Source organism: Octodon degus, unplaced genomic scaffold (genome assembly GCF_000260255.1).
Source record: "Octodon degus isolate 3935 unplaced genomic scaffold, OctDeg1.0 scaffold00033, whole genome shotgun sequence".
NCBI classification, from domain to species: domain Eukaryota; kingdom Metazoa; phylum Chordata; class Mammalia; order Rodentia; family Octodontidae; genus Octodon; species Octodon degus.
This window is the reverse complement of record NW_004524609.1, coordinates 14,642,258-14,661,537: the sequence shown is the minus strand read 5'-3', so window position 1 is coordinate 14,661,537 and position 19,280 is coordinate 14,642,258. Positions and strand designations below refer to the sequence as shown.

General features: G+C 52.7%; 1 protein-coding gene and 1 pseudogene across 2 annotated transcripts; both read left to right on the top strand.

The window, feature by feature from the left end:
- The first annotated feature begins 2,491 nt into the window (after positions 1 to 2,491).
- On the top strand, positions 2,492 to 2,827 carry LOC101582552 (annotated as a pseudogene).
- A 1,165-nt stretch (positions 2,828 to 3,992) lies between these two features.
- On the top strand, positions 3,993 to 18,779 carry Fads6 (fatty acid desaturase 6). 2 transcript variants are annotated; one of them, XM_004630080.2, is made up of 7 exons: positions 3,993 to 4,149; positions 4,670 to 4,860; positions 5,504 to 5,670; positions 14,604 to 14,784; positions 15,454 to 15,641; positions 16,548 to 16,727; positions 17,274 to 18,779. In XM_004630080.2, exons 1-7 carry the CDS (start codon positions 4,142 to 4,144, stop codon positions 17,421 to 17,423), a joined length of 1,065 nt encoding a protein of 354 aa, XP_004630137.2. In that variant the 5' UTR covers positions 3,993 to 4,141; the 3' UTR covers positions 17,424 to 18,779. The 2 variants fall into 2 exon arrangements, with proteins under 2 accessions (XP_004630137.2, XP_023569951.1); XM_023714183.1 differs by having other exon boundaries at positions 4,636 to 4,860.
- The last annotated feature ends 501 nt before the right edge of the window (positions 18,780 to 19,280 follow it).

Here is a 19,280-nt window from a genome sequence, read left to right as displayed (position 1 = left end):
CCATACTCAGCTGGCTCCAAGGCAGAGGGGCACATGGCAGAGGGCAACCTTTCATGGCAGTGGCAAAGAGCAAGGGAAGCAAAAGGAGGAGAAGCAGCAACAATGGCTGGCTTCCCTCCTTAAATTGTAACGCAAATTACCTGGCCCAGGGCAGGCGCAGCATCCACATCCACAATAATCAATCACAAACTCCAGAAGCTGCCCCAGGACTGCATGACTGCATGATGCTTTGGGGGGGGGGGGAGATGGATGGACCGGGACGGGACGACACCTATGCACAAACCATAACACCTGGGTTTTGGGATCTTCTAAGAAAGAACAAATTTTTTGAGCAATTAGCTAACAGGTACATTTATGAACCTTTTGAGGCATAGCAATCATAACCCACTGGCACGTAGATTCCTTTATTCATGGCGTCTGACAATTTGCAGACGTGGGGGACCCTTACATTCACTAATGGTGGGCGAGGCATTTGTGATCAGCAATCAGTTTTTTTTTAATTTTTTTGAGAGAGAGAGAGAGAGAGAGAGAGAGAGAGAGAGAGAGAGAGAGAGAAAGAGAGAGAGAGAGCGTGTGTGGTGTGTGTGTGTGGCCAGCTCAGCCCACCAGGGGGCGGGGCTGGCTGGCATGTGGTGTTGGGGGATTGAACCGCGGTCCCTGATGCTTTGCTAAGCTTGTTCTAAGTAGGTGCTTTAGACCACTGAGCCATCCCTCCAGCCCCAGCAATCACAGTTTACACGTTGGTAAAAACACAATACAACTGGCAAAAATCCCTTACTCTTACTTAACGTGTAAGGCACAGAAGTAAATCATTGCCCTGATAGATGCTGTAGAACGTAAACTATTGCAAGCTGCCTCAGGCCAGTTTCTGAAGGAGTGGCTAAGTTCTACTGAAAGGCTTAGGGAGAACTTCCAGTTTACTAGCAGAGAGAGAAAAGTACAATAGGTAAGAGGAGATCTTCCAATGTTCAGGAGCCAGTTTTCACCAAGGAACTTTGGGTATTTGCCAGAGAGTAACCCTGGCCAGGACCCCTCGGTTGTTCTCAGTTTCTATTGGCCTACACAACCAGAGATCAGTCTCCAGAAAAGAATCCAGCTGTCTCTCTGGTCAACATTCCATCAGCCATTAGCTTCAATGGGGATTCACCAGAAAAATGCTGGGGAAACCTGTCCTCTGCTTCAAAGAATGGCAGCTGCTCTATGAGCATTTACTAGCTGGCAGAGTAACCACTGTTTGTCCAAGTTCTATAAGGGATAGTTAAAAGCCTGAATAAGATTACCTAGCACTTTACAGTAAAGACTTTGAAGTTCACAACTTATCTCTTATACACCTGAATGATAACTAGACCTAGGAGAAAAGATTGGTGATCCTCCCTTACACTAAATGCATTTTGGTCCCTTAATTGTGCTGCTTTTGGAGACAGCTTCTTCTGGTGTCACCTAGAAGCTGGTTCTCTCTACTGTGTCTCAGGTTTAGCCTCCTGAAGGAGACCTGCCCAGAACACTAAGCTGGGACATGGCCTTTATATGTGTCCTCCTGGATGGGCACAGTGCATTTTGTCTCATCTGACTCAGAGATGGGGTATGTGTCCTTTTTCTAAAATGACTTCCCTGTCTTTGGCATTAACAAATGCACATTTTCTAAGGGCTTCACTTAGTTGGAACAGTCTAGAGTTTTCCTAATTTTACATGCCTCTAAAAAGGAAAGTACAGGGGCTGGTGAGATGGCTCAGTGGTCTAAAGCACCTACTTAGAACAAGCTAAGCTAAGCTAAGCAAAGCACAGGGACTGCGGTTCAATCCCCAGCACCACTTGCCAGCCAACCCTGCCCCCTGGTGGGCTGAGCTGGCCACACACACACACACACACACACACACACACACTAAATAAATAAATAAATAAATGTTTAAAAAAAAAAAAAAGGAAAGTACAAAGAGGTAGGAAAATTAGAAGTAAAATCAAAGAAAGGAAACTGAAACAGAGCAGGCCTAACATTTCCTTTAGCATGTAGAGGGGGCTCAGAGCCAGTCTGTCCCAGTGAAACCTGTCCTCCAAGTCTTTAAGAACGGTTGCTGGGAGCCAGGGAGATAGCTCAGTGGAATAAGTGCTTGCCTGGCAAGTGCAAGGTCCTGAGTTCCATCCCTGGTACCACCAAAAAAAAGGTATAAAGTCCAAAGTCCAGGCAAATTGTTTAGACTGGGCGTGGTGGTGCACGTGGTGGTAATCCCAGTGCTTGGGAGGCTGAAAACAGGAGGATCTCTATGAGTCTGATCTGTGTAGTGAGACCCTGTGGACCCTGTACTAAATATATAACAACAACAACAAAAAAAAATTGCTGATCTAATGTCATTTAGTTGGCAAAAGGAGTTCCATGTTTCATATACAGGCATGTATATTTTCTAAGTTTGAGCTACATTCAAAAAGTCCCATTCTACCTTCTGGACTCTATCGTTGTAGTAGTGGTGGCTGGCTTAGCTGTTTAGTTGTCAACATGCAACTCTTTGTCCATGCCCAGGACCTATATACTCTCAAAGTGACCAGCCAGGAGACGGCTGCTCAGATAAAGACTCATGTGACATCACTGGAGAGCATCACACTGGAAGATCAAGTTGTTCTCCTGGCAGGCCAACTGTTGGAGGATGAAGCCACCTTAGCTGGTCACATGCTTGGAGGTAAAGTCCACGGTTCCCTAGCTCAGGCTGGAAAAATGATTGGTCAGACTCCCAAGGTGGCCAAACAGGAGAAGAAGAAGACAGGCCAGGCCAAGCAGCAAATGCAGTACAACCGGCGCTTCATCAACGTTGTGCCCACATTTGGCAAGAAATAGGGCCCTGATGCCAACTCTTAAATGCTATGTAGCCCTGGCTTTCTCTAATAAAGCTACTTTGCCCAGTCCAAAAAAAAAAAAAAAAAAAAAAAAAAAGTCCCATTTTATAGAAGTTTATAGAGTCCACTAGGAGGCTTACTAACATTACTCTCTCTAGTGCTATTGTCTAAGGTCAAACAAGGAATACCAGTACATTTAGCAACTAGTTCAAATGCAACATATACAAGTACAAAACAGCCATAAAATGTCCCATTAGAGAAATATCATAACCTTATTACATTTCCATGTTTTAACTTGGATTTTCCAATATTTTCACCAACATTTGAACAAAACCATATGAGACAAAGCATAAGCAATTGTAAGCGATTTTAATAGAATTATATAAGACAAAGCTGTATGAGGCAAAGCATAAACAATTATGAGCAATGGGCCAAGACATATCAACACTGGAAGCATAAAAATTTGTTACCTAAGCAAGTTCCAATCCAGAATCTATGAAAGAAAAGCAAACTCATACCTCCATCCAATGATCTTGGTGGATGACCTCCAAGTGATATAGGGGAAAGGAAACTCCCAACCTGAAAGGTACCTGGGATGAGTTTGTGTTCTCTAAAACCAAAGAATGAATTTTAAGAACAAATGGAGGTTAAGAGCAGAATGTTTTTTTGGGGAAAGAAAGCTCTTGTCCTAGAGAGGGACAGAAGGGAGGCCCAAGCAGGTTGTCCCCAGGAAGCTGTTTCTTTCAGGGACTTTAGAGTAAAACCATGCGGTGAAGCAGGTCTAAGGTGGAGAACATGAGTGGGCATGAGGTGGGTCACCCAATGAGATCACAAGCACCACTGCTCAGGTAAAATTGATTAAATCCACAACCAAATGGGGAAGCGAGTCACATAGCAAGTGGGCACAGATATAGAACAAGAGTGTATCTAGAAGCCAGCGGTAGTGGTAGGATTAGTGACTGTTCCTGGCTTCCTCGGGGTGATGATCAATCCCGGAGGCTAATCTATGGGGATGTCAGCATTTGCTGGATCTTCAGTCTCTAGGTCTGGCCTGCAGCAGGAGCATCATCTCTCTCATAGTTGCAACCTATCTTGTCTTCCGTGCTATCTCCTTGAGGGCCTGGCCCTGTGTGACTGCCTATAATATTTCTATCTTACTTAGCTGCCTACAACACCCCCTGCTAAAGCCACACTCTGAGGGGACCCTGTGCGTCCTATCCCACAGGAGGAGCCAGTCTTTCAACTTCCCTGAGTACCATATCTGTGTTCGGCAGCTGCTCCAGGCGCTGAAGACACCACCTGAGCCAAAGTGGCAATGGAAAGGTCCTGCAACACCCAGGGTCCCTCTGTTGGACACAGGCAGGGATGAATTCCTCCGTCTAGGGTGGGCAGGACGGTAGGGGACTAGTGGACGATATTAAGAGAAGATCTGGGGATAACGCCGCAACAAATCCAGGTGGGGGACAGAGGGCACTGAGGTTGGTGGCCAGGGAAGGCCTTCTGAGGTCTCCGCGGTGGTCTCTGTCCCCTCTCTAGCCTCGTCCCCTCTACCCTAAGCTGGTTCTCGCTCCACTGTCGCCGTCAGCCGCTCCCCCCTCCCCCCGCACCTCGGCTCCTCCGGAGCCTTTCAGGTGCGGCGGGCCAGGAGGGTGCAGGCGGACAGAGCCTGGATCCCTGCTCAGCAGCAGGAGGGGTAGGGGAGCCCGCACCTTCACCCGTGTCACCCACTGTGCCCAGCGCAGTCCAACCCGGCGCAGACTCCGCCCCGTCCCGCCCCCGACTATGCTCCCTGCCTCTCCCGCTCCGCAGACGCTCACCGGAGTCCTCCGGTACTCGCTAGCAGGCGGGCGAGCGGGGATCCGCGCGGGGAGCCCATGGAGCCGAAGAGTCCGCCCCCGGAGGGCGGCAGGGCCGAGGAGCTGCTGGGCGAGCTGGACGGGTTGGTGAAGGACGTGGTGAGGGCGAGCTCTTGGTGGGAGCGCCGCGGCTTGGACTGCGCCATCCTGACGCTCAGCCTCCTTGCGGTGCCGGCCGGTGAGGGACTCAGGGACTGAACACAGGGGAACAAACAGATTGCGGGTGGGGGTGGGATGAAGCGGGGTGGGGGCGTGGGACAGACGCGGTCCTGCTGGCTGGAGGGGAGCGGGGAGTGAGGGTGGGGTGCGGACGTCCCACAAGGATCGAGGGACACATCTCCAACCTGAAAGTCTGGTTTGGGGTGTTTCACCCCATGTTCCCAGAGGAGCTGGGCCCTGATAGCATGAAGGTGGCAGAGGGGAAAGTTGAGGAGGCCTGGAGAGGTGGGGAGGAATGAGGTGACCTGGAAAGAGGGAAGAGACTCCAGAGGCAGTGGAGGGGAGGAGAGGGCGTGGGGCTTTCCACTGGATCTGTACTGGTCTGGAATCGCCATAATATCAGCTCTCATCTCTGTACAGTGTTGGGGCTCAAGGGCAGGACTGAGCAGAATCAGGACCACTAGTCTCACTGGGAAGCCCATGGGCTCTACTGTGTCCCAAATCTGGTAGACAGAACCACCGCGTCTACATCAGGTGCAGAGGGACCTCTGCCACCCGTGCCTGAGGCGGCCCCACGTTGGCCTGGGATCTTGGGGTGGGCTGTTTGGGTCCAGATCTCTCAGAGCTGGAGACAGACTTTGTCCCCTTGTCCTCTCCTGCAGGGTTCCTGTGCCTGCGTTCTGAGAATGTCCTGGTCTTTGCCATTGGCATCACCATCTTGGGTGTGTGCCACTACACACTCACCGTCAAAGGCAGTCACCTGGCCACTCACAACGCCCTCACCGAGTCCAAATACTGGAACAAGATCTTAGCGCTTTTCTTTGTAGAGGTGAGTGTGATGTGCATGTGTGCGTGTGTGTTGGGGGCAGCCCGGGGTACTACGTGGGTGGGGTGATTATTCCGTGTACACATACAGGTGTGTCCACATGGGCAGGCAATATGAATGCAGGAGCGTATGCAGAGTGCACTAACTACAGTGTGCATGTGTGTACATGCGTGTGTGCTTTTATGTGCCTCCCCAAGCTCCTCAGAGGGAGTTTGCACCCTTGGGTAGAGAACTGTGTGATAGGTATCCAGTGTCTATCTAGGCCGGTGGCCTTGGCCTGGCCACCTTGCTTTCTCCTGGCCCATGCGCCTCTCTGCAACACTGGGCCAAGTGTGACTAGAGCCTCTTCCTCCTACGAGATACCTGTGGCTGGTGGCTGGCTCTCTGCCTTGGCCCGTGGCTACCATTGAGGTCTTGAGGTTTTGTAATCAGGGTTTATTAAAAATGTGAAACACAAATAAAAAAGGGGGAGGAGTTCACCATCCCAGCCCCAGCTTATGCCTGTGTGAGGCCTTGCAGTGGCTGAGTGGTCCTGAGAAGGCACTGCTCCCCTGGGCCTCCAGGAAGAACCTTCCTCCTGACCCTTGCCCTCCCTTATCTACCCTTCTCCGCTCAGGCTTCTCACCTGTGGGCCAGCCAGGAAGGCAGAGTTTACTTGCTGAGCTGCCCTTCTCTCCTGACTGGTCAGCAGGCCTGTCTGGGTTACTTTCCGCTGGGATGAAATACCTGACACCCAGAATTAGGGGAGACAGGTTTATTTAGCTTATAGTTTGTGGAGGTTTCAGTCCATGCTCAGCCAGCTCCAAGGCAGAGCGGCACATGGCAGAGGGCAGCCGTTCACGGTGGTGCAAGACAGCAAAAGCAACAAGAGCAAAAGGGGAGCGCCACAGAGAGCAGGCCTCTGTCCCTCCCTTAGTGTATGCAGGCTGCTGCCCCGGGCTGGGTGTAACGCTCTCACCACCAATCCCAGCACTGGACCATGAATCAATCACAAACTCTAGAACCTGGCCCCAGGACAGTATGAAGATCTGGAGGGACAGCTGGACACAAGCCATCACAAGGCCTCTTCAGATTCTCTGCTAAACTCATTCTCTTTTCCTTTCCAGGGTGGGCCTCGCTGGCCACCCAGGCCCCTTAGGAATGAAGTGTGGGGCTATAACAAAAACAGGCTTTTTCTGGCAGGGCCTGGTTATCATGACTAATTAATTCAATTATTAACTTTTCATTAAGAACTCAATTATTAACTTTTCATAAAGCCACATAACTTTATAAAACTTCATAAAACTATACATGTACACATCTTATAATGGATCAGCGGAGCGGTAGAAGTATTTCTCACCTCCTGTTTTTGGCCCCAGTATTTCCCTTTCCCCTCTGCCCCTGCTTTCCCACCAGCACACACTGCTGAGGGGCAGAGGAGGAGAACCACCCGCAGGCTCCCCATCTTCAGGGATCCTTCCCAGGGACCCCTGGCTGTGGCCCCAGGCAGATTTGGAGGTGTGGGCCGGTCCACTGAGTTTGTGACCTGCCAAGACAGACAGGGGCAGTGCCGGCTGTGCTGATGTGTAGGCACTGTCCCAGTGCTGGACTGAAGGGGAAGGGTTAGCTGTTTGGATTCTCAAAGTTGTACCGAGTGCCAGGAGCCTGGAGGCATCTGGGGGTGAGCAGAACTGAGGACTGAGTGACGACACGACTGGACAACTGCACACAGATGGCCATGTGGATCTTAAACGTGGGTGCCCAGCCAAGTCACCTGGTGCCCCGGGCTTGTTGCACAAGAGGCCCTTGGCCGCTGCGTTTCTATCAAGTTCCCTGGTGCTCACACAGGGACCCCTGATCCTTGCTGCCCCGACATAAGAGACTTTGTGTGTGCTGTCATGTATGGGGAGGCACACACACACACACACACACACACACACACACACACACACAGCAGCTAGTACATGCTGCACACTTGCATTCACACGCCAACAGCAGTTGCCTGCTGGTGCGCACGTGCACACACACACACACACACACTCCCAGCTGTACACACCTGGTGCTGTGTGGCAAGGAGCTGAGGATGCCACCTCTGAGAAGCCTTCCCCAGGACCTGTGGGACCAGCAGCCAGGGTGCCGAATTCAGCTTACGGTACGTGGTCTTGCCCCCAGGCACCTCAGACCAGTGGCCTCAGTCTGGCCTCTTTATCTGTTCGACCTCTGCACAGGCCTGAGCTCTCAGCATGTCTTCCATTAGTATTTCCTGCCCTGACCCTGCAGTTGGAATTAGGGACAACAAAGCTGTGTGACCGAGGATCACCTGGAGACCTGTGCCCCTCAGAGCAGAGAAGCAGCTTGGTTTCCACCTCATCCTGTGACAGGGGCTGGTGCGGCAGCCACCTGGGGGGCAGGGCACAAGTAATTTGTCACTCGAGTTCTCCAGTACCTGGGTGGGGAGGCTCTCTCCATTTTCTGACCTCTGTGGTAGGCCCAACCCTGGGATGTGGCAGGGGATGGGTCAGCCGCCTTCCCCAGTGGGCATGCGTGAGGCCACTGCAGCCTTCCAGGAAGTTGCTGATATTATGGGCCAGACAGGGGCCTGAAGTCAAGGGCATGGCCTTTGGACTGTCAGCCCCACCAGCTTCCCTGACCCCCGGCATGTACTTAATTCAACATCCAGAGTTAGTTCTCTTGTGGAGTCAGCTGGAGGGATGACATCCCCTCCCCCCACACAGCTGGCATGCCTTGCGTGAGATGCCATAGATCCGACCTTGGTGCTCCTTGTTTGCTTTGCTTTTTCTCTCTGGAGGGAAAGCTCGGCCCACTGCAAGGTCAGGGTGAGCCGTGTGTGGTAGCATTTGTTTTGCCTGTTACTGTCTTGTGTTTGTTAACAGGGAAGTTGCTGAGTTCCACTGAGCTGGGTGCGTGCTGCGGGCTGGGTTGGGCGGCACGCAGGACAAGGTCTCAAGCAGCCTGGGACCTCTGAGCATGCCCTGGGCCTTCCTGACCGGCGCTTCTCACTTCTACAGGCTGGTGTTTTCTCCCTTTCTGCCTTCTCTTGGTGGGGCTTGTGCTCTTCCCCTCCCTGGACTCTCAGAGACACCACTGCTGCAAGAGCATGCAGTCCCAGGCCTGGGTTCCTGCCGGGATCTTGCCAATGCTGCAGCCTCAGCTGAGTACCACCGACTTCCTTAGGCATGCAATGTTTGTGGGGATTTCCCAGGGATTACTGGCTCCAAGCTGGGTGGGACCAGGGCCTTTCTGACCCAGTAGGTGTGAAAGGAGGTACAGAGAGGAGGGTGGTGTTGCGGGGAGAGCCCCACTGCGGTCTGCATCCAGATCGCGTACCCGTTCTCACACCAGGTAGGCTTCTCTCGGAGAAGGAAGTTGGCACAGGAGAGAAAGTTCCATCCCTCCAAGCAGCAGCCTTCTCTCTAGCTTTCCTCAGCAGAGCACATGGCCCAACCTGTCCCTGTTATATCACTGGCACCCCAGCCATATCCTTGGGGACTTCCAGAAAAGGATGCCATGTGCAGGTGGCCACTGAAAGGTGGGGGGCCAGGTGAGGGAAGAGGCCACTGTGGTGGTTTCAGTCTTACACCTGTGGAGAATTCACTCCACCGTGAAAGGGCGCCATGTACAGAGGGCTTTGGGGACTGTCCTGTATAGGATCCCCATCACGACACTCCCCTGAGTGGAACAGGCTGTGCCAGTTACGAAGCTCTGTATTGCGTCTCAGTGACAGATGTGCCTTGTGAAGCTGGCTTTGTGCTGTGTACAGGGGCAGAGTCACAGTGGTCCTCAGGGAGCCCTGCACAGTGCCGGTGCCCTGCAGGAAGAGCTGTCACACAGAGGAGTGCCTGTCACCATCCTCCTAGTTTCTGGTGGGGTGGAGACTACTGAGGACCCCCAGCCTTGTCCCCTTCTGTCCCAAGTCAGGTGCAGCCTTTAGCTCCTTGGCCTCTCTTTGACCTTCTCTGGGCTTGTCCCACCCAAACCTGAGAGCTCTTGTTTGAGTAAAATCAACTGACTCCTTTCCTTTCCTCTCTCCTCCCCCTCCCTTTCCCTTCCCCTCCCGCCTCCCCCCCTTCCCTCCCCTGTCCACTCTTACTTCCTCCTTCCCTCCCTCCCTAGGGATTGAACAACACAGGGCCTCATGGAGGCTAAGCACATGCTCCACTGCACTATACTGCTAGATCTCAATGGGAGTTGGGTCAGGGAGATAGCTCAGTGGAACAAATACTTGCCTGGCAAGCACAGGGTCCTGAGTTCAATCCCTGGCACTGCAGGAAAAAAAAAAAAAAAAAAGAGGAATTTATTATTTTAATGTCTTAAATTCATTTAGGAGCAAACACTGATCTTCAGGACAAAATATACGTTTGTATAAAAACTTAATGTTTTTGAACAATTACAGACTCACAGAACTTCCAAGAGCGGAAGATAGCCGGCGGATCGTCCACCTGGTTTCCCCCAATAGTTATATTTACGTGCATGTCATTTGATATGAAAACCAAGGAAACGATCACTGCTGGCATGTGTGCGCATGCACACGTGTGTTCTGTGCCACTTTACCACGTGCATTGCTAAAATGCATTTTTTAAGCAGTGCTTTTCCCTTCCCTAACTGTGGTGTGACCTAAAAGCCTGGGAACCATGGGGAGGGATTCTCATTCTGATTCCCATTGGGGGGGCGGGGGGCATCAAAAATCCCGGCTTCTCCCATAGGTGGCTCTGATGGGCTTACAGACAGCCCCCTAAGCAGACAGGGATGGGGGCAACAGAAACTGCCCTGGACCGGTCACAGCAGTCTGCACTGGCCTCGTGGGTATGAGGAGCAGTCCCTTGAGGGAGGGGCTGGGGAAAACATGGCAGAGACTTCAGAGGACTGTGGTGAGGGTGACAGTAGACATCCAGCCAGCAGAGGAGACTTGGAGGAAGCCCCAGGGTGCTGGGTGCTCTGGGGCAGAGACTGGCTCGCAGGTCCAGGTGGGTGAACCAGGCCAGGGCTGTGACCTGGTCCTGCAGCCAGAGCTATGCTTGCAGTACTGTGGAACTTCTGCTCTAGCCTGGCCATGTGCCTGCCACCGGGTGCTGAATAAGACCCCTTCTGTTTCCAAGGGCTGAGTCCAGTGGGGAAAGAGACCAACACATGACATCAACATAATAAAGATCTAAATCATGTGGTGGCACATACCTGTAATCACAGCAGTCCAGAAGGCTGACACAGGAGGACTGCAAGTTTGAGCCCATCCTGGGCAATTTAGTGACACTGTATCAAAATTAAAAGAAAAAAAAATGATGCTGGAGATGTAGCTCAGTGGGAAGACGGTCCCAGGTTTAATACCCAGCAGCAACACACACACACACACACACACACACACACACGCATATACACACGCAGCACGCTGATGGTCCCAGCAGATACTTGCTGGTGGCATACCATGCCCTGGAAAGGAATCATCTCATTTAACACTCCGCAGCACACAAGGGACCCAGAGAAATCTAGGATCTCAGCAATCTAACAGGGCTCCTGGAGAAAGGGGAGCAAGGAGGTCTGTGTTCCAGGCGGAGGGGCTGGGACTTTGAACCGTGGTCAGAGATAGCGTCTACCCTGGTAGTTTTTCTGATTTTGATTTTGTGATAGGGTTGTGTAGGTTGGCTTCAAACTTGTGATCCTCCTGCCTCAGCCTCCTGAATGCTGGGATTAGAAGTGTGCACACGAGGGCCTGAGTTCAATCTCTGGTTCCGCAAAAAAAAAAAAAAAAAAGAGGTGTGTACACCATACTTAGCTTACATTTTACTTTCTAAATAGGTAATGTTTTTCTAATGCAGAATTTAGAAAGCACGGGGACCTGTCTTCTTCCTCTGCTGCTCCTCAGCTGCCCCATTTTCTCTTTGGAAAGTGATGGGGGGCTGTCTTTTCTGTTTGCTCTAACAGTTCCCTCTTCGTTGTGTTTAACTAAACAGTAAACACAGTATTTAAAAACATAGTAATAAAATTATGGTGCATTCAGAGATAGTTGTGACTGGGTTCCTCTGTTGGATTTGGGGCAAATAAGGCAGGTAATGGGCCAGCGGGCAGCTGAGCCATGGGGCTAGGGGGGAGGGAGAGGAGGAAGGAAGGAAGGAAGGAGGGCACCTGGGCGGGATCTAGCTGAGGGAGAAGGGGAGAAGAGTGGGAAGCATGAGAGCGGGGGCTGGGGCTCCAGCTGGGGGCACAGCCAAGGGGAGGCCATCCTGGGGAGAGGGACACGGACAGGACAAAGCCGTGTTGGGGCATCCGAGGGCGGCATCCTTCAGACAGAGGATACCCTGGGCTGTGATGTGCCCAGCCCCCGTTCCTCCCATCCCTGCCAGCTCCTCCAGGATGAACCAGCCCTTCTGGCTGGACTCCGAATGCTGGGGGTTGTGGGGCATTGTCAGCTGCAGCCATAGGGTTCCCAGATTAAATACAGGATGCTTGGAGAAATGTGAATTTTCAGGTAAGCAATTTTCTTTATAAGTATATCCCAAAGGTAACAGATGCCTATTACTTACTCGAAGTCAGATTTACCTGGGTTATCCTTATTTTCACTGGTTGCATGTGGCAACCCTACCTCTGGGTGACCAAATTCCAGAGCTCAAGTCCTCGGGGTGAGAGGCAGGCTCTCCAGCAGGCTCCGCACGAATACAGCCACATTTGAGCCACTCTTGGAATAGCAGAGTGACGGCAGTGAAAAGTCACAGAGCAGGACATTGAGTACTCATTCGATGGCAGTGGGTTCAGAAGGAGCCAGTCAGGTACTGTCAGGGGTTCTGTCCCCTTCCAGGCCCTGTCTCTGGCATTACCACAAGCCTAGCATGGGGCCCAGTGCCAGCAGGGCACTCAGAGGACGCTTAAAGTGGAAGAATAACTGCGAGAAAGAATCAACAAATGAGAGGCTGGGGGCTCCTGAAATTTAGCTGAAGATAGCGTCGGGATGATACTCATCAGAGTCTGAGCCTGCCCAAGGGCGGCTCAGATGTGCTGTGATGCCTGCCAGGCACAGAGTGTGGCACAGGATCTTAAGAAGCTGCGCCAAGGTGCGTGTGCCGGTGCAGCCCATAATCTCGGCACTCTGGGAGGCTGAAGCAGGAGGATTGCATGTTGGATCCCAGCTGGCAACTTAGCAATTTAGTCAAACCCTGTCTCAAAAAATAAAAAGAGAGAAGGATGTAGCTCAGTGTGAAGGCTGTGGTCTCAATACCCAGTACTGCAAAAGAAGAAGAGGAGGAAGTGAGGAGTGGGGGCTGTGAAGTTTTGTTGTTTTTTTTTTTTCCAGAACCGGGGATTGAACTCAGACCCTTGCGCTTGCCAGGGAAGCGCTTATCCTACTGAGCCATCTCCCCAGCCCAAGGGCTGTGAATTTTGTGGAACTTTGTCTGGGTATAGATATGGGATCCTCTTCAGCAAGACTGTGTGTGTGTGTGTGTGTGTGTGTGTGTGTGTGTGTGTGTGTGCAGGGTCTCATTATGCAGCTCGAACTTGTAGTGATACTGCTGTTTTTAGTCTCCCTAGTGCTGGGATTACAGGCATGCACCACCATGCCTGGACTCCATCGCTGGCTCAGTGCACCCAGGGGGTGGGGCCAGGGCAATATGTGGTGCCAGGGATCAAACCCTGGCCCCTGCGCTTGCTTAGTCTGCTGAGCTATCTCACTGGCCCTTCAGCAAGACTGTTAAATGACCCTTACTTCTCACTGCCCATGGATAGATGGCCGATGGGTTGCGAGCAATGGCTGGACCATCTCAGGGGTGTCATCCTTATCTGGGGTGGAATTTGGGCCTCCTGGTCCAAATCTTGTCCTGCTGTGTTTGCTTACTGGCCAGCTTTCCTGTTGCACCAAATATCTGACAGCCACGACTTGAAGGTGGAAGGGTCTGCTTCTGCTCCCAGTTTCTGGGGATGTGGTCTGTGGTCAGCTGGCTTAAAGGCAGCAGGGTCATGGGGGTAGGGCGTGGGGTAACAGATGGGCTTAGTTCCAGGCAGCCGGGAAGCAGAGCAGGGGAACAGCGGCAGAGAGGCAGAGGCAAGAGAGGAGACACAGACCCCATGGTCACTCCTCCCAGACTCTAGACTAGACATATCCAGAATGTGCTTTACTAGTCCCTTGGGCAGCTCCAATGGGAGTTAACAAACCAATGAGGTTAACAATTAAACTTACCTAGGCACCCAAAGACCTGTATTAGGAAATCCTTCACTCCTGGAATCAGGCAGGCAGCATCTGCAGTAAGATTACTGAAGTCTTCTGGCCTTGATGAAATATTCAGTTAGAGGCTCACAGAGGCATACTTACACGCATAAGAGACACCATAGTGCCACCTCATTTGCATTCATAAGGACTGTTCTAGGAGTCAGAGTCAGAATGCACAGGTCCTCGTGAACAGCTTCAGAAAATCCCATGCAGGCTCCACGCCACAAGAGTCACCTCTAGGGAGAAGCTTGCTCAGCCCCCACTCACAGCACCCCCATCCCACGCTGTGATGAGCGGTGCTCTCCAGTGATCCCCGTGCCATCTCCCTACTCTTTTCTGTGCTGTTGTGGGCTCAGAACGTAAAGTGGTGTGGTGAAGGTGCAGGGGTTTCCAACATGCACAAAGTAACCGCACTGGCTGCCAGCCTTGCCAGCAGCAGTAGCTTCAGAGACTTAGAGGTCGTCTGGGTGGTAGTCAGTGACAAGAGCGACAATGCAGGGTCTGACCTCTCATCCCCTTAATGCTTTGCAGAGCTAGGACAAATGGGTACAGTTGTTTGGTCTGACTGCCTCTGTAAGGTAGCCAGACCAAACCTTGCAAAGTCTTGCTCCCTGTCTGTGCAGGTCAGGAAGGTTCTGGGCTGCAGGATTCAAGGAGAGTGGGCTCATTCTTGAGGCTTCTCCAGGCCCCGCCATCCTTGGCTGTGCCTGACCTGGGCCTGGTGCTCTCTCCAATCCTCCCCCAGGTATGCACAGCCTTCCCTGCAGAGTACGCCAAGTATGGCCACGTTAAGATGCACCACGGCTACACCAACGTGCTGGGGCTGGGGGACTCGAGCACGTGGAAGCTGCCATGCCTCAACCGCTACATCTACATGTTCCTTGCACCCTGCTTAGTCCCCATTATAACCCCTCTGGTGGCTCTTGGTGAGTACTGCCACTTACCGAGTCTGAGGATCCTACAAAATCCTGCTCCCAGCCCCTCCTGCCTTCTCATAGCTTCATAAAGGCCACGTGGGAGGTGGAGGTGGGGTAGGGTGCCGGGTAGAAGCCAGGAGCCTGGAGCTAAGCCCAACAGAGACTTCCTCACATGGCTAGACATGGTCCGAGTCCGGCTGTGGCGCTTCTGGCTGGTGACTGTGTGGGGGTAACTTGACCTCGGTGAGCCCCAGGCTCTTTACCTGCTGCTGCAGAACGGTGTGAATGCATAATGAGGCCGCAGATTTAAGAATGCTCAGGACAGTGACTTTAGAGCTTTCAGTGATAACGAACAGCCCCCTGCCGTGTGCCTGCCACAGGTTTGCCCAGCTCCCAGAAATCACAGTGTGTGTTGTAACCGATGGCCTCACCGGAGTGGTAGCAGAGGGTGGCAGCAACAGGGTGTGGCGCAGGTTGTGATCTCGGTGGGGTTGCTTAGTGGCTGTTTCCTCATCCAAACAATGGGTGAACACGCCTTTCAGGGATGTTGTGTGGATTCACTGAGCCTCTCATGCCACACTCTACCTCAGCAGCCTTGGCCACCCGGGAGCCAGGTCAGGATGGCTGCAGAGCTGGTCCCTGCCCCACCCCTCACTCCGAGTCTTGCTCCCCTGGCAGAGCGGCTGAGGAAGGTAGAGCTGGGATCAGCTCTGCAGACGCTGGGCCTCATTTCCCTGGGCCTCTATGCCCACTACTGGCTGCTCCTCAACGTGTCAGGCTTCAGGAGCCCCGGCTCAGCCCTGGCCTGCATGCTGCTCACCCGAAGTCTGCTGGCCCACCCCTACATCCATGTCAACATCTTCCAGGTGAGGTGTCCCACCCTGGTGCCCGACGGCAGGCTGGACCTGGGCTCTGTGGGGAGAGAGGCCACCCAGGAGGGACCCCTGCTTCTTGGCCACGCTGCATCTCTGAGTCATCTCACGGAGAGCTGGGGCTGTGGGTGAGGCCTTGAATTCTTCTCGGCACCAGCCGGCATGCTCACACCTGTGCATCAATGCCCACGTGAAGTAGGGCCCAGCCAGTGCCACGAGGCAGGCACTAGGCAGGGGACTTCGTGGGAAGTCAGCAGCTCTCATCCAGCTCTGGCGCTGTCCCCACAGGGGTGGCCCCTGCTCCTGGTCAGTGAGCACGCCAGGTTAGGGCTTCCTGTATGCCAGCCTGGCGCTCAGCACAGTGCTATTCATCACTTAAGCTCATAACTGCATCCTGTCTGCTTATCCAGCTTGGAGGAAAGTTTCTGCTCCCTTCCAACTCCCCTAGACCCAGGATGGAGCCTGGCAGAGGCCCCTGGACTTACTTTTTGAGTGAGAAAGTACCAGAGGTTGCTAGGCTTGATCTGGAGAGACAAGTAAGATTCTGAGTGGTGGGAGATCAGGGAGGGTCTCTCCAGCATGAGGCGAGGCTTAGCACCATGAGAACAAATGGAAGATAATCATGGGCCTTGAGGGAATCCAAAGGGAGCCCAGGCCACATCCCTGATGGCCCAGCTGGGGAATGAGGCCCAGAGATGGGCAGAGCTCAGCCCAGGACACAGACTGGGTCAGCACCCGAGGTAGACCAGGTGCCCCGGCCCCTGATCCTCTACCAGGTCCTGCTGGAGCAGGGTTTGGATGCCAGAGAAGCAACTGGGCTGCTTCTTGGGGAAGACACCTGGGGCTGGGCGCAGGTCCAGGGCTGCACAGCCCCCAGGGTAACCCGCGTGTCCATCCTAGCACATTGGGCTCCCCATGTTCTCCTTGGACAAGAAGCCCCGGCGGATTCACATGATGAGTCTGGGCGTGCTTAACCTGCCCCGGCTGCCGGTGCTGGACTGGGCGTTCGGCCACTCCCTCATCAGCTGCCACGTGGAGCACCACCTCTTCCCTGCACTCTCGGACAACATGTGCCTGAAGGTAAATAAGGACTGGGCTAGAGGCGGAGCAAGAACTCTGGGCTCTCCAGTCCCAGTCTCCCTGGGGCCATGGGGAGGGTATCTGGAGGACGTGCAGTGATGTAGGTTTCAGATTAGGCACCCTGGGTTTCTTACTGGTGAGAGACTCTGGACAAGTTTTCTGAACCTCAGCTTCCCTGTCTGTAAACCTGAAGGAAGCAGGGCTCACTTTGAGGACAAAATAAGGAAATACATCGATCTACAGTGCTTGACGTGAAGTAGACGCTCGGCACAGGGGGCTGTGCTTTTCATTGCCTTGTGCTACAGAGCTACCATGCAGCAGGAAGCCCTGGGGATGGGGGTGCGGGGAGACCCTGGTTTTCTTGCCTGCAGTAGGGTTGGGGGAGGCAGGAGTTCCTCAGTACCTCAGCCCCTCAGCGCACCCCAGCATCTTGAGACAAAACAGATAGAACTGGGGCTGGAAAGATAATTCCCGCCCCCAACACAAAGATGGGTGAGTGACAGGCTCAGCTCATAGCCTCCTCCCCCTTCCATCTATCTCCATAAGGTGAAGCCCGTGGTGTCCAAGTTCTTCCGTGAGAAGCAGCTGCCCTACAACGAGGACTCCTACCTGGCTCGCTTCTGGCTGTTCCTCGATCGCTATGAGGAGTTCATGGTGCAAGCCCCGCCGATCACGGAGCTGGTGGGGATGCAGTGAGGGCTGGACTCCGGTCCTGGCCTAGCCCTGTTCTGCTGGTGCTCCTGGCCTCAGGGGTGTGGTGCAGTGGCAGGTCACGGACCTGGAGCAAGGAGGCCCTGGGCAGGCAGCTCATGCTGCTCTTCTGGGATTTGAGGAATGCCTGGTGGAAGAGAATAATGGCGGCTGAGCAATGCTGTCTGTCAGGGTCTCTGCTGGCTCTGTCTCAGAACCCCTCCCTCTGCCCATCTGAACCTGAGGAGGGTGGGGGTGGGAGGCGGAAGGTGAGGCAGTGTCTTGTTTGTGCTCCCTCCACGAAGGAAGCACAGACAAGAATGTCAGCCTCGTGGGCTGCGGCCTTCCTGCTGCCAGCAACAGCCCCTCTGGCTCCGCCACTGTTATTTCCTGCACTGTTTGAAGCCTTGCCTCCCCCCACCCTTGGCCCTCTTCCCAGGCACCACAGGATCTGTCACTTTTGACAGAGCCCCTGAGTTCCTCAGCCAGAGAAGCTTGTGCTGGCACAGGCTCAGCAATTCCCAGGGCCTGTGGTCTCAAGGAGATAAAAGTATGCTTTGTGGGGTGAAGTATTCCAGGAGAAAGGGGAGATGAGACGTCAGGGACAGAGCTGGGGAAAGAGCACACACAGCTTTAAGCTTGACCTGGGCTAGTTCTAGAAAAGTGTCTTGTGTGATGTTTAGAAGTAGTAGACCAGGGAGAGAAAGTTATTATGGGGAGGCATCTGGGGTGGGAGGGGATTATGGGAACTGCATCCGTCCTCAGGGAAGATCAACTTAGGACAGGAAGGAGGAGGGTGGGTGAGAACAAAAAGCTTGGCAGTGAAAGTCCATAGCCTGGGCGTGAGGTGGGGATGTAGGAGGGCGACTACTGCCAACCCCACAAAGAGGCCAAGGCGCAGGGGTACCACTGAGAGGGAACCCGAAGTAGGCAGAGCTGAGAGGCTGGAACCAAGAGGGTGCAAGGAAGCTCCTAGGTGAAGGTTAAGGGAGGGGCAGAGAGGCCAGGCCTAGGACAGGAGGCCAGAGAAGTTAGGGCAGGATTTCTCACCCATCACTGTTTTTTTTGGTAGTACTGGGGATTGAACTCAGAGCCTTGTGCATGCTAGGCAAGAACTCTACCACTGAGCTATATCCCCTGCCCATTATTTTTTTTTAAAGAAAATTCAAAACAACATAAGAGACTAATGATGGTTAATACAGTTCACATTATGATCTCTAAATTAGTTACTCTGAGTACAATATATAAGCATTTAGTTGTCCAAGCAATGAACTAAGTTTCTCTTAGTTTCTTTTCAATGAACTAAGAGAAATTAGTAGTATTATGTATGTGTGTGTGTGCATGTATATTTTGCTTTTTCCTTGCTTTTTTCCTTTCCCCATACCAATTTGTCTTACCTTTTGAACAGTTTCTCCCAGTTTACAATATCTATTATACATTTTGGATCTTATTTACTCTTTGAGTTTCTCACACTAGGGAGACAATATGATGTCAACATTTGCATCTGGTTTATTTCGCTTATGAGTATGGCCTCCAGTTGCATCCATTTACCTATGAAAGTCTCTCGTTTATCCTTCTTTATGGCTGAGTAGTATACTCCATTGTATAAAAACACCACCTCCTTTTTTATCCATTCCTCAGTTGATGTCACCGGTCACTACTGACATTTTGTCTGGATGATCCTTCAATGCTGTCCTATGCATCATGGGACGTTTGACCATGCTCCTGGCTTCTAGGTACTACACAGAGCCTGGGAGCCCAAGTTATGACAATCAAAAATGCCCCCAGATATAGGCAAATGCCGGGGGGGGGGCAGAATTGTCCCTGGCTGAGAACACACAAGTTGTTTTTCTGTGCTCCTAA